Source organism: Ahaetulla prasina, chromosome 2 (genome assembly GCF_028640845.1).
Source record: "Ahaetulla prasina isolate Xishuangbanna chromosome 2, ASM2864084v1, whole genome shotgun sequence".
NCBI classification, from domain to species: Eukaryota; Metazoa; Chordata; class Lepidosauria; order Squamata; family Colubridae; genus Ahaetulla; species Ahaetulla prasina.
The window spans coordinates 20,741,981-20,757,111 of record NC_080540.1 but is presented as its reverse complement, the minus strand read 5'-3'; the positions used below and the strand labels follow the sequence as shown (position 1 = coordinate 20,757,111).

At 41.8% G+C, this 15,131-nt stretch overlaps 1 protein-coding gene across 1 annotated transcript in view; it reads left to right on the top strand.

Annotated features, from left to right (window-relative positions):
• Window positions 1-15,131, top strand: part of GABBR1 (gamma-aminobutyric acid type B receptor subunit 1) — a 238,597-nt gene that overhangs the window by 203,047 nt on the left and 20,419 nt on the right. The window contains exons 11-16 of the mRNA XM_058167527.1: window positions 6,165-6,230; window positions 6,908-7,099; window positions 10,050-10,292; window positions 11,596-11,659; window positions 13,234-13,311; window positions 14,483-14,633. Coding sequence (XP_058023510.1) covers window positions 6,165-6,230; window positions 6,908-7,099; window positions 10,050-10,292; window positions 11,596-11,659; window positions 13,234-13,311; window positions 14,483-14,633 — 794 coding nt within the window. The remainder of the gene's footprint in view (window positions 1-6,164; window positions 6,231-6,907; window positions 7,100-10,049; window positions 10,293-11,595; window positions 11,660-13,233; window positions 13,312-14,482; window positions 14,634-15,131) is intronic.

Below are 15,131 nucleotides of genomic sequence, written 5' to 3'. Positions count from 1 at the left end.
GGTAGAAAGATAGATAGATAGATAGATAGATAGATAGATAGATAGATAGATAGAGATTAGATAGAGATATAGATAGATAGAGATATAGATAGATAGATAGATAGATAGATAGATAGATAGATAGATAGATAGATAGATGAGATATATATCTATATCTATCTATTTATCTATCTATCTATCTAATTATCTATAGAGGGAGAGAGAGAAAGGGAGAGAGAGATGATAGATAATAGATAGGTAGAAAGAAAGATAGATAGATAGATAGATAGATAGATAGATAGATAGATAGATAGATAGATAGAGATTAGATAGAGATATAGATAGATAGAGATATAGATAGATAGATAGATAGATAGATAGATAGATAGATAGATAGATGAGATATATATCTATATCTATCTATTTATCTATCTATCTATCTAATTATCTATAGAGGGAGAGAGAGAAAGGGAGAGAGAGATGATAGATAATAGATAGGTAGAAAGATAGATAGATAGATAGATAGATAGATAGATAGATAGATAGATAGATAGATAGATATGATAGATAGAGATTAGATAGAGATAGAGATAGATAGAGATATAGATAGATAGATAGATATGATAGATAGAGATTAGATAGAGATATAGATAGATAGAGATATAGATAGATAGATAGATAGATAGATAGATAGATAGATAGATAGATATGATAGATAGAGATTAGATAGAGATATAGAGATATAGAGATATAGAGATATAGATAGATAGATAGATAGATAGATAGATAGATAGATAGATAGATAGATAGATAGATAGATAGATAGATGAGATATATATCTATATCTATCTATTTATCTATCTATCTATCTAATTATCTATAGAGGGAGAGAGAGAAAGGGAGAGAGAGATGATAGATAATAGATAGGTAGAAAGATAGATAGATAGATAGATAGATAGACAGACAGACAGACAGACAGACAAAGACAGACAGACAGATGATAGCAATGTCCCGGGCTCATGTGATCCCCTTTTGTGACCTTCTGACAAGCAAAGTCAATGGGGAGGCCAGATTCACTTAACAACAGTGTTACTAGCTTAATAACGATAGTGATTCACAACACCTGTGGCAAGAGATATCATAAAATGAGGCAAAACTCACTTAACAACTTAGCATGACAGAAATGTCGGGCTCAATTCTGGTCATAAGTTGAGGAGTACCTGTAGTTCTACTCTTACCCTTTGGAGCCAGTAAAAACAAGTCCAAACCCTCCACAGCCCTTCAGCTGTCATGTCCCTTCTCAAATCTTCTCTTCCGCCAGCTAAACCTACCTAGGTCTTTTAACTATTCCTCATAGGATGTGGTTCCCACTCCTTGGCAGCCCTTCTCTGGACTTGCTCCAATTTATCCGTGTCCTTTTGAAACCGGGATAAATGGCCAGACCAAGGCAGAACAGAACAGGATAATTACCTCCTGTGATCTGGATGCTCTTCAAGAGGCCGTTGTCCTTTTTTGCAGCCGCCTTAATTGTCCTGGGGGAACTCGTATAGGGTTGTCTCCTAAATGAGCAATCCCTTTATGATCATTTCCCTCCGTTAATCTTTCCAGAAAAAAACAAACAAATGAGGCCCCCCCACCCTGGCCTGCATCCAGCAGTGCAGCTTCAACCCTCCCTGGATCATAATGGCTCTGGGGTCCCAGAGGACAGATTCACCACAACGGGTGTAGCCGCCTGGTGAGAGAGAGAGAGAGAGAGAAAGCTATCACTGCGATTCTGTTGTCCTCATGGCAGCTGCCAATCTCCGAACTAAGAGATGGGCAGACTCTCATCCTTCTGATGGTTGCTACTCAGGAAGTAGGTGATGCCTCTGTAATGAATGCACCAAATGCCATCTTAGTGGCAGTACTTAACCTTTTCATGGATTCTTTAAAAAAGCGGAGCAAAGTTACGGTGAACATCAGCTGGTAGCAGTCAGATGACTATGAGTTCCACCGCCTTCCTTAAGGGGAAAAGCGATTGCCTTGTTCCTACGGAAGCCAATAAGTTTATGCCCCACTCAGTTTTTCAGTGGGACAGGGCCTCCCTTTTACTATATTTTGCAGTGTTTCTCAACCTTGGCAAATTTAAGATGTGCAATTGGAAAATTCAGGGAGTTGGAAGTCCACACAAAAGTTGCCACGGTTGAGAAACACTGCATTATAGGCACTGCAGGACCTCCCCCACCCTCCTGCACACTTACTGGAAGCTATAATGGTGCCAGGAAATTTGGGCCCTACACTTCTCTCCCCAATTCCTAGAAGAGGCCAGTTGCAACAGGTACTTCCCAGGTCTAAAGATCCAATGGCCCAGTTCGGCGGCATGCATTAAAAATTGATGGCACAGATTTACAGTTTTGTCAGACCTGGCTCTGCCAGAATGAAAACAAAGAGCTAGGTGCGGGCTTCACCGAGTGCCTTGTCTACTTCAAAAATGCAGAATTCCCAGCTAAGTTGTTCTGACACAGAGTACATCACCTGATTAACCGTAAGTTCAAGACAGACAAAAAGAAGAATGTCTTCACACAATGAATAATTAAGTCAGAAATATGTGCCTCGAATGTACAGTGACTGCTTTTTAAGAGGTCTAAGCAAATTAAGCACAGTGGCTGATTGAAATCCAGGAGGAAAGGGAAGGGAAGGAGGGAGGGAGGGAGGGAGGGAAGGGAGGAGAGGAAAGGGAAGGGAAGGGCAAGAGGAGAGGAAAGGAAGGGTAGATAGATAGATGATAGATAGATAGATAGATAGATAGATAGATAGATAGATAGATAGATGAGATATATATCTATATCTATCTATCTATCTATCTATCTAATTATCTATAGAGGGAGAGAGAGAAAGGGAGAGAGAGATGATAGATAATAGATAGGTAGAAAGATAGATAGATAGATAGATAGATAGACAGACAGACAGACAGACAGACAAAGACAGACAGACAGATGATAGCAATGTCCCGGGCTCATGTGATCCCCTTTTGTGACCTTCTGACAAGCAAAGTCAATGGGGAGGCCAGATTCACTTAACAACAGTGTTACTAGCTTAATAACGATAGTGATTCACAACACCTGTGGCAAGAGATATCATAAAATGAGGCAAAACTCACTTAACAACTTAGCATGACAGAAATGTCGGGCTCAATTCTGGTCATAAGTTGAGGAGTACCTGTAGTTCTACTCTTACCCTTTGGAGCCAGTAAAAACAAGTCCAAACCCTCCACAGCCCTTCAGCTGTCATGTCCCTTCTCAAATCTTCTCTTCCGCCAGCTAAACCTACCTAGGTCTTTTAACTATTCCTCATAGGATGTGGTTCCCACTCCTTGGCAGCCCTTCTCTGGACTTGCTCCAATTTATCCGTGTCCTTTTGAAACCGGGATAAATGGCCAGACCAAGGCAGAACAGAACAGGATAATTACCTCCTGTGATCTGGATGCTCTTCAAGAGGCCGTTGTCCTTTTTTGCAGCCGCCTTAATTGTCCTGGGGGAACTCGTATAGGGTTGTCTCCTAAATGAGCAATCCCTTTATGATCATTTCCCTCCGTTAATCTTTCCAGAAAAAAACAAACAAATGAGGCCCCCCCACCCTGGCCTGCATCCAGCAGTGCAGCTTCAACCCTCCCTGGATCATAATGGCTCTGGGCTCCCAGAGAGGACAGATTCATCACAACCGGTTTAGCCGCCTGCTGAGAGAGAGAGAGAGAGAGAAAGCTATCACTGCGATTCTGTTGTCCTCATGGCAGCTGCCAATCTCCGAACTAAGAGATGGGCAGACTCTCATCCTTCTGATGGTTGCTACTCAGGAAGTAGGTGATGCCTCTGTAATGAATGCACCAAATGCCATCTTAGTGGCAGTACTTAACCTTTTCATGGATTCTTTAAAAAAGCGGAGCAAAGTTACGGTGAACATCAGCTGGTAGCAGTCAGATGACTATGAGTTCCACCGCCTTCCTTAAGGGGAAAAGCGATTGCCTTGTTCCTACGGAAGCCAATAAGTTTATGCCCCACTCAGTTTTTCAGTGGGACAGGGCCTCCCTTTTACTATATTTTGCAGTGTTTCTCAACCTTGGCAAATTTAAGATGTGCAATTGGAAAATTCAGGGAGTTGGAAGTCCACACAAAAGTTGCCACGGTTGAGAAACACTGCATTATAGGCACTGCAGGACCTCCCCCACCCTCCTGCACACTTACTGGAAGCTATAATGGTGCCAGGAAATTTGGGCCCTACACTTCTCTCCCCAATTCCTAGAAGAGGCCAGTTGCAACAGGTACTTCCCAGGTCTAAAGATCCAATGGCCCAGTTCGGCGGCATGCATTAAAAATTGATGGCACAGATTTACAGTTTTGTCAGACCTGGCTCTGCCAGAATGAAAACAAAGAGCTAGGTGCGGGCTTCACCGAGTGCCTTGTCTACTTCAAAAATGCAGAATTCCCAGCTAAGTTGTTCTGACACAGAGTACATCACCTGATTAACCGTAAGTTCAAGACAGACAAAAAGAAGAATGTCTTCACACAATGAATAATTAAGTCAGAAATATGTGCCTCGAATGTACAGTGACTGCTTTTTAAGAGGTCTAAGCAAATTAAGCACAGTGGCTGATTGAAATCCAGGAGGAAAGGGAAGGGAAGGGAGGGGAGGGGAGGGGAGGGGAGGGGAAGGGAGGAGAGGGAAGGAAAGGGAAGGGCAAGAGGAGAGGAAAGGGAAGGGTAGATAGATAGATGATAGATAGATAGATAGATAGATAGATAGATAGATAGATAGATAGATAGATAGATAGATAGATAGATAGATAGTCTGGTCGTCACGGGTACCAGACTGCCGAAAAACAGGCCATTTTTGGTGGGAAGGGAAGGGAAGAGAGGGCAGGAGAGGAGAGGAGAGGGCAGAACAGGGTAGGGCAGGGCAGGGTAGAGATCTGTTATATAACTTCCTCCTCCAACTTGGGCTTTTCAGATATGTTGGTCCTAGTGGCTGAGGATTATGGCAATTAGGACCTAGCACAGAAGGACAGTGACACCAAGTTGGGGAAGGCTGGCCTGTGGCTGGATTCCACAGGGTTTGAATTAACGTTTTACGTCATTGTTCTACTTCCTGTTGGAATTTTGTAATTTTAAACTTGCCTGTCTATTTATCCGCGTATGGACCAGTATAATAAAGGAGAGTAATAATGACTTCTGGAAGTCTTAGCAAAATGACACAGTCCCCCAATAAAATAATGGCAAAATAGATTTCCATTTATTCATTTAAGCTAACAGGAAATAGAAACAATTGCTACAGCTGCACTTACCGTATGTAGATGGGATCTTTCCCTCTGCTGTGCATGAAAGGAATAAAATGGTGCTTATGTTGTGAGGCTCAAGATGTAATTGCAGTTGTCGGTGTATGGGTGCATACTTGCGTGCATGCAGTACACCTACAGAAATATTTCTGTCCTTCATTAGCTGATAGTCAGGTTACATTTTTGGATTGGTTAAGATTTGGGAATTAATGGTCTGAAAGGGTGAGTTTGCAACTGTGCAGCGGGAAATATCTTCCCATGCAGCATTCTAAAAGCTGTAGGAAGGGCATTTATACAATTTCATTCTATTTAATGGAGTTAAGTATGTTGGATAGTACAGGTGGTCCTTGATTTATGACCACAGTTGGAACTAGAATTACTTGGTTGCTAAGCAAGGCAGTTGTTCAGTGAATCATGCCTCTTTTTACAACCTTTTTTTACCATAGTTGTTAAGCAAATCACTGCAATTCATAAGGGAATCATGCCATCGTTAAACAAATCCAGCTCCCCCCGTTGACTTTGTTTGCAGCTGAGAAGGCTGCAAGCGATGATCATGTGACTCCGGAATGATCATAAGTACATGCTGATTGCCAAGCACTCGATCACATAACTGTGGGGATGCTACAATGGTCATAAGTGCAAGGACTGGTTGCAGGTCACTCTTTTCAGCGACGGCATCACTTTGAACAGTTGATAAATGAATGGCTGTAAGGTGAAAACAAGCTGCGTGTCGGATAGTAATGAGTACCAACAGAAATGCAATTATGTTTCTATGTATACGTGTACATGTGATGAAAGAACGTCTTTTCTACCATCGGCATTATTCATATCTAAGCTTGTCTCTTCTGGTCATCTGATTCCACTTTCTCCTTTCCAGCGCCAGGACGCTCGAATTATTGTTGGGCTGTTTTACGAGACTGAGGCACGAAAGGTTTTCTGTGAGGTAAGTACACAGAATCCTCTGAGCGGACCAGAGAATGCAGATAGAACAGTGGTGGGATTCAAATTTTTTTACTACCGGTTCTGTGGGCGTGGCTTGGTGGACGTGGCATGGCTTGGTGGGCATGGCAGGGGAAGGATACTGTAAAATCTCCATTCCCACCTCACTCCACAGGGAACGATACTGTAAAATCTCCATTCCCTCCCCCACTCCAGGGGAAGGTTACTGCAAAATCCCCATTTCCTCCCAATCAGCTGGGACTCGGGAGGCAGAGAATAAATGGGAGCGGGGCCAGTCAGCGGTGTTATTTACCGGTTCTCCGAACTACTCAAAATTTTCGCTACCGGTTCTCCAGAACTGGTCAGAACCTGCTTAATATCACCTCTGAGATAGAAGCTTCATTCTGCTTCTCGTTCTGGATAATTAGCATTAGTGGGTGGGAGGATGGCACTAATTTGATGAACTGTTCCGTGCCTCATGCTCCAGGGTTGCTGTGTACGCGTTATTTTCCAGTGCGTAATGCATAGCCGATCACACAATGCTTTTTTCCACCTACCTGTATGTATTCAATGCGACCCTTTCTGCATTGTGGTGGTGTGTGAGCTCCTTCTGCCAGGAAGTGTGGCTTCCTCTGTTTGCGAGTTCACCTTCTTTTATTCCTCCTTTGTGAACGGTGGCAGGTATATAAGGAGCGTTTGTTTGGAAAGAAATATGTCTGGTTCCTGATTGGCTGGTATGCTGACAACTGGTTCCGCATCAAGGACGCAAACATTAATTGCACAGAGGAAGAGATGAGGGAGGCGGTGGAGGGACACATCACCACGGAGATCGTCATGCTGAACCCAGAAAACACCCGCAGCATCTCTAATATGGTGAGGAAGAGCCGCAACAGGCAAGGAATGCGGTCATGTCTTGCTAAAATGAAAACCCGGTTAATCCGTGGTAGCCAAAATTAGGGGGCGGCTGACAGGGCCTTTCAGGCGAATACATTTTATTAAAAGACATAAGCGGCTGGTTTTCCCCTCTCTTTCTTCTCCCCTGACCTCATTTTTTAATTTAAATCTTGCATTGATTTTCCCACCCTGTGCATTTGATGAAGTGAGCTGTAATTCAAAAAGCTTAGTTAGGCCTGCCAGACTCCTCTTGAGTTTTAAAATAGACTTGCAAATTTATCTAGGAGTTATATTTCTTAGTTTGGACATATTTACTCTACAAATGAATTGGCAGTATAAGAATATATATACATGTTCATTACACGTAAAATATTTACATATTTTCTTTTATTACAAATCACTAGTCAAAATTATATACGTTGGCAGGAGATTTTTTAATAGTATTTCAGCTAACCAAAAATATTTTTTTCACAAAGATGCTCCCTGATTTTATTGAAAAGAAAACAAGGTTGTTTCATGAAAGGTTCCTTCCTATTTAAAAAGAGCTGATTCACTATATAAAGTAATATTTCTAATTCAATTAAAATTAGAGTTTTATTTTGGGTAGATGAGCAGTTATAGATTTCTCTAATAAGATTAATTCTCCTTTTAGAAAACCTTATATTCTTTTGCATTCAATTATGAAACAAACTTCAATAAATCTTTGAGTCAATATTATTCTCAAACTTTTTTACAGCAAGATGTCTGTTTTTAATCAGTTTGTAAACCATTTAATACTAAAAACATAAGCTCAAAGCTGTGTACAATAAAAATTAAAATAAAATAACATTAAAAACACAAAATATAATAAAAATAAAAAATAATATTCTAGAATTAAATCATGTAGACAATTTTAAAGAGATCTAACTGGAACAATGCATTCAGGCAGAAAAACCTGGTTAAAAAGGCAAATTTGTAAAAGTATCCAAACCACAAAGCAGTTATATCACCCAATAATAGCAGTGGTGGGATTCAAATTTTTTAACAACCGGTTCTGTGGGCGTGACTTATTTTGGGGTGTGGCTTGGTGGTCATGTGACTGGATGGGCATGGCTAGCTGCTCATGTGACTGGGTGGGCGAGCCTAGCTGCTCATGTGACCGGGTGGCCCTGGCTATGGGCATAGAAACTACTCAGAGGGCTGAAAAAAGTGATTTCTGACAGGTTCTCACACTTTTGATCAGTCCTCACACTTATGACCGGTCATTATTTATCCCCGTTGCAGCATTTTTAATAACCATGTCACTCATGTCACAACTGCGGTGCTTCATGGACCGGGTGGGCATGTCCAGGTGGTCATGTGACATAGCTTCTTCGCCCTAATGACTGTTTGCTGCAATGTTCTTAAGTGTGAAAAAACAGTCTTAAGTCACTTTTTCAGTGCCATGCTTGTTAAACCAATTACCAGAACAAATCCATTCTCCCTCCCTCTTTCTCTCCATCTCTTTCTCCCCCTTTCTCTCTTTCTCTCCTTAATCTCTTTCTCCCTCCCTCTCTTTCTTTCCTTCATCTTTCTCCCCCCTTTCATCTTTCTCTCCTTAATCTCTCTTTCTCCCTCCTCTCTTTCTCTCCATCTTTCTCCCCTTTCTCTTCTTCATCTTTCTCCCTTCTATCCTTCATCTCTTTCTCTCCATCTTTCTCTCCTTAATCTCTCTTTCTCCCTCCTCTCTTTCTCTCCATTTTTCTCCCCCCTTTTCTCTTCTTCATCTTTCTCCCCTTCTAGCCTTCATCTGTTTTTCTCTCAATCTTTCTCTCTTTAATCTCTCCTTCTCCCTCCCTCTCTTTCTCTCCATCTCCCCCCCTTTCTCTCCTTCATCTTTCTCCCCTCTCTTTCTCTCAATCTTTCTCTCCTTAAACTCTCCTTCTCCCTCCCTCTCTTTCTCTCCATCTTTCTCCCCCCTCTTTCTCTCAATCTTTCTCTCCTTAATCTATCTTTCTCCCTCCTTCTCTTTCTCTCCATCTTTCTCCCCCTTTCTCTTCTTCATCTTTCTCCCCCTTCTATCCTTCATTTCTCTTTCTCTCCTTCATCATTTTCTGCCCACCTCTTTTTCTCCACCACTCTTTCTCCAGATGGGGTAAGGTAGGCTGGCGCTGCGTGGGTGGGAGGCGGCCGCAGGATAGTCCTGCTGGGTGGGCAGCAGGCCGAGGCGATTGACACATGCTTCACTGCCTACCCAATCCAAGCTCCTCGCTGGCCGCACTTTAATCGCTGGCTAGAGAGACGCTTGGATGCAGGCAGGCTTCTGTCGGATCGGATCCATGCACCTCGCTGCCCACCCGATCCAAGCGCCACGCGATCCAAGCGGCCACCGACCGAAGCCTGCCTGCATCCAAGCATCTCTCTAGCCAGCGATTAAAGCGCCTCACTTACCGGTGTCTGTCGGCGGCCGCGTGACGCTTGAATCGGGTGGGCAGCGAGGCCACCGACTGAAGCCTGCCTGCATCCAAGCGTCTCTCTAGCCAGCGATTAAAGCGCCTCACTGGTCATGTGGCCAGCGAGGCACTTTAATCGCTGGCTAGAGAGACACTTGGATGCAGGCAGGCTTTGGTCGGTGGCCTTGCTGCCTACCCAATCCAACCTCCACATGGCCACCGACAGACACCGGTAAGTAATGGTGGGGAGGGGAGGGGCAAGGAGCGGGGCGAACCAGTAATTTAACAAATGGTTCGGCCGAACTGCCTAGAACCAGCAGAATCCCACCACTGAATAATAGTATTTTACTGCTTTGCAAATTTAAAATATTTTACATGTTTTATAGAAATTTTAAATCCTGTTTATTTATAAATGTTGCATTTTACTTTTTGCTATTTCTTTTTCTTTATTAAAACAATCCCAATAATTATCAATTTCTGCAACAAGGAAGAATGTTGTTTTTCTTGGTCCCCTCCAGACATCAGAGGAATTTATAGAGAAACTGACAAAGCGTGTGGAGAAATCTCCAGAAGAGACTGGGGGTTTCCAGGAAGCCCCATTGGCTTATGATGCCATCTGGGCACTGGCCCTTGCATTGAACAAGACCTCAGCTGAACTGGTAAAGAAAGGGTTACGTCTTGAAGACTTCAATTACAATAACCAGACCATTACAGACGAGATCTACCGAGCCCTCAACTCTTCAGCCTTTGAGGGGGTCTCGGTGAGTCATCCCCTGAAACCAATCTCCTGAAGGTAGGGAATCTGGTGTGCAGAATATTCAGAATCTATCCGTAGGCAAGTCTATCGGAATTCTGGATCATCAAGTAAGATTATTTTGAATAAGATCAAAAATCCTGCATTCTCCTTCCAAGCCTATTTGAATTTTTAGAGCCTTTGGTTTTGGGGGTAGAAGTAAATAGGGTATGCCAAGAAACTCCGATGGTAAGAAAAAAGAAATATATAAAGAAGTATTAGTACAAGATGGTGGCGCAGTGGCCTAGTGGTTAAAGCATTGGACTTGTTGACCGGAAAATTGGCAACTTGAGACAAGTACCATGTGGTGGAGTGAGCTCCCGTTCTTGTCCCAGATCCTCCAACTTAGCAGTTGGAAAATATGGAAAATGCAAGTAGATAAATAGGTACCACTTCGGTGGAAGGGTAACGGTGTTCCTGCGCCTTGGCGTATAGTCATGCCGGCCACATGTCCAGAGAAGCATCTTCAGAGAACGCTGGCTTCCTTGGCTAAGAAACGGAGATGAGCACTGCCCTCTAGAGTCAGATATAATTGACCAGGGAAATCTTTAACATTACCATTACATTTTATTAGTACAGGACATATAATAAGGAAAAGGTCATGAAAGGTAAGTAGATCAAGGATAGGTGTCCCACTCGGTTAAGGAACAAAAACTACTTTTTCTGTCACCTTTCACCGGGGTTATGTGTACAATATTTCTTCACAATGATGACTTAGTCCTTGAACTGCTTGTCCCATATTTTTGAAAACTGAGATTCTCAGAAACTTTGCTCTGGAAGTCAGACACAAGGCAGTAATATTTCTCGAATGGGACTAGAGCCAGGTTGACATATGAAGAACGGTTGCAGGAACTGGGTATGTCTAGTTTGATGAAAAGATAGACTGGGGAGACATGATAACAGTGTTCAAATACCTCAGGGGCTGCCACAAAGAAGAGGAGTCAAGTATTCTCCAAAGTACCGGAGAGCAGGACAAGAAGCAATGGGTGGAAACTTATGAAGGAGAGAAGCAACCTAGAACTAAGGAGGAATTTCCTGACAGTTAGAACAATTAATCAGTGGAACAACTTGCCTCCAGAAGTTGTGAATGCGCCAACACTGGAAGTTTTGTCCATTTGTCTGAAGTGGTGTAGGATTTCCTGCCTGGGCAGGGGGTTGGACTAGAAGACCTCCAAGGTCCCTTTCAACTCTGTTATTCTATTCTATTCTATTCTAAACCAGATTGCCATGATGGGGGCCTTCTGTTAATACAATTTCCTTCACTCCCCCAGGGACATGTGGTCTTTGATGCCAGTGGCTCTCGGATGGCCTGGACCCTCATTGAGCAGCTTCAGGGTGAGCAGAGTTCCCAGGATGCTCTACACCAGGGGACTCCAACCTTGACGACTTTAAGACTTGTGGACTTCAACTCCCAGAGTTCCTCAGCCAGCTTGGGAGTTGAAGTCCACAAGTCTTAAAGTCGCCAAGGTTGGAGACCCCTGCTCTACACTATGCATTTTTCCATTGATTGCAACATTAAGCTGACTCCCATGCCACATGAAACAGCTGCCAAAACATCACACTTGCATCATTTCTGCCCTTTTATCCTCTTTTTTCTCCCCAATGCAACACAGATATGCTGCAATTTCCATTTTGGTTTTTTTTTTTACAGGTAGTCCTCAACTTACAACAGTTCTTTTAGTGACCGTTTGAAGTTACAGCAGCACTGGAAAAAGTGACTTACGACCATTTTTCACATGTATGACCGTTGCGGCATCCTCAGGGTCACATTAACAAAATTTAGATGCTTGGCAACTGGCTCATATTTATGACGGTTGCTGTGTCTTGGGGTCATGTGATCCCCTTTTGTAAACCTTCTGACAAGCAAAGTCAATGGGGAAGCCAGATTCACTTAACAACGGTGTTACTAACTAAAAAAACTATAGTGATTCACTTAACAACGGTGGCAAGAAAGGTCATTAAACGGGGCAAAACTCACTTGACAAATGTCTCACTTAGCAACAGAAATGTTGGGCTTAATTGTGGTTCTAAGTTGAGGACTACCTGTACTATGTGGCAATCACACAGTGTTAGTTACAAGAGTGGTTTTGATTGGCAGGATTCATTTTGCTACTCCTATCCACCCACCCCACCTTCCTTTTCTATTAATTTACGTGTGTGCCAATAACGCCACGGTGTAACTTATATCACCGGGGGTTTACCTTTCCCCTTTATTCGGAATATGTAGAATTTTTTTTCCCTCTGTGTTCTTCATTCCTGCACTGTTGCACAACTCTATGGAAATCCTACCCTTTAAATAAACACATTACATACACACACCTAAAATGGACTTCTGCTGCAGCACAGCTGTACATCCTGTTTAAAAGATTCTGTGACGAAACAGTGAAGTCAGGTGTGTCAGCACCTTGCAGGAAATTATTGCTCTCCTGGATATTGAAGGGAACAAAAGATTACAATTATGTTCTCATCATTACAGTTTTTTTGAGATTATAGCTCATAGAAATATACTGCTGAGGAGATGCTCTTAAAAAAATGATTGTATTTAACAATACCGTAGGTTGTGAATCATACCACTGTGCTTGGGAGCAATGCCATCTCTTGCCCATATTACACAAAGCTGTATAATATCCCACTGAGGGCAAGTAATTATTCAACATTACAAGGATCAGCACTGCACCATAAATACTGTATAATTATGTAGAAATGTTCAATTCTGCATAATTATGTAGGATTTATTTTACCATGTTTCCTTTTATAAAAAGGCAGCTAGGTGTTGCCATGCTATTGCTATTTTTTAAAACATTCCGTTCCAGCATTCTGACAGTTTAAAAACTGGCCCAATAATCTGGCTTTCCATAAACCTATTACTTGAGTCTTCTATTGTCTAGAATTCTTCTCTCTGCCAACAGATGGTGTCTATAAGAAGATTGGCTATTATGACAGCACCAAGGATAACCTATCCTGGTATAACAATGACAAGTGGATTGGTAAGAGACTGAAAGATGTTCATTATGAATAGGAGTGTGAAAAATATTTTGAGCTCAAAATGTTTTAAGTGTTCTGAGCTTAAAATAAAATAATATTGCTTTGTTCCAAACTCCAAACAAAAGTTAATCATGCAACCAAATTGCCAAGCTCGGAGCACAAACCAACAGCCTAAAACTTAATCATTCTGAGCAATGGCGTTTTGAGTATTTGGGTTATAAGTAAATACTGAAATACTGCTTGAAATTGAAGCTAATGATTTCGAGTGTTCCAAGATCGAAAACAAAGTTGGACATTCCAACAGTTTTATTCTGAGGCCAGGAATTGAGACAAAATCCTGAAGTTGTTCCATGTTTTGTCCTGCTGTAACACAGTCAAGTGATCACTTCAACAGAACATCTTAAGTAAGTCAGTGTAAGACATTTTCTTATATGGTAAGAAAGATAAAAAATAAGAAATTTTTAAAAATTGATGCAACTCAGTTTTTCCCCAATTTATCTGAGGATAGGAAATTCTAGAGATTTTAACTAATTGAGTCAGAATCACTAATAATAAAATAGTAGGGTGAGGAAATTAACAGGCAGATAGATATGAATGAACTCCCAGTGCATATTTGGGCTAAATATGGGATTTAGATTTGAAAAGATGAAATCTAGCAGTCTAGTGATTTCCTTGAGGCCTAAAAATGTTCTCAAGTTTAGACATCCTGGGAGCATCTATACTGACTTGATAACGATTCATTTCAAGAACAATTAAGACAAAGAGTGTATTCTTCATAGTGGTGGACAAAGGACCCACACTATAAATGATAGGAATTGGGGTCAGATGAATGAGAAAATTTAGAGCTTTCCACTTCCTTGTATGCATGTGGGTTAATGACCGGTGTTATACGATGAAGTTAGCAAACATCATTTTAAAGTTATTGTTGAAATGCTGTATTTCATAATTCAGCATTCTGTTTCTGCCATGATGTGCATCTTGGGAAATGCTGCGTGCATGAGTTGAGTCAGGAGGAACTGCTTAGCCTCAGGCAATGCATCTTTCAAGCTAGTCAGGTTACCATATGGAAACATCCCCACACGTGGTTAGTCTTTGTGGATCTTCCTGGTGAAAAAGCCTATGGTGTGAACAGGCTCTTGAATTCCTTTCTTCTTCCCGTATCTTTCATTGCAGGTGGTGTCCCACCAGCAGATTATACTAAGGTCATCATCACCTTCCGGTACCTTTCCCAGAAGCTCTTCATTTCTGTTTCGGTGCTCTCAAGTTTGGGTATCCTCTTGGCCATCATTTGCTTGGCCTTCAACATCTACAATGGGCATGTCAGGTGGGTGATACTTTTATTTATTTATTAAATAATAATAATAATAACAACAACAACAACAACAGAGTTGGAAGGGACCTTGGAGGTCTTCTAGTCCAACCCCCTGCCCAGGCAGGAAACCCTACACCACTTCAGACAAATGGTTATCCAACATCATCTTAAAAGTTTCCAGTGTTGGACCATTCACAACTTCTGCAGGCAAGTTGTTCCACATTAATTATTCTAACTGTCAGGAAATTTCTCCTTAGTTCTAAGTTGCTTGATTAGTTTCCACCCATTACTTCTTGTTCTACCCTCAGGTGCTTTGGAGAAATTTATATGCTGCTCATCTCACTGACCAGTGATTCTACTTAATACATCCAGCTTCTTTTGCTAATTGAAAATTTGTAATTCTATAGCTGAAGACATACTTTGCATTCAAAGTCCCTAAAGTTCATTCCCAATATATCCAGGGCAACATCTGGATTCTGAAACACTGAAGGAACCATTGCCTGTCAGCAC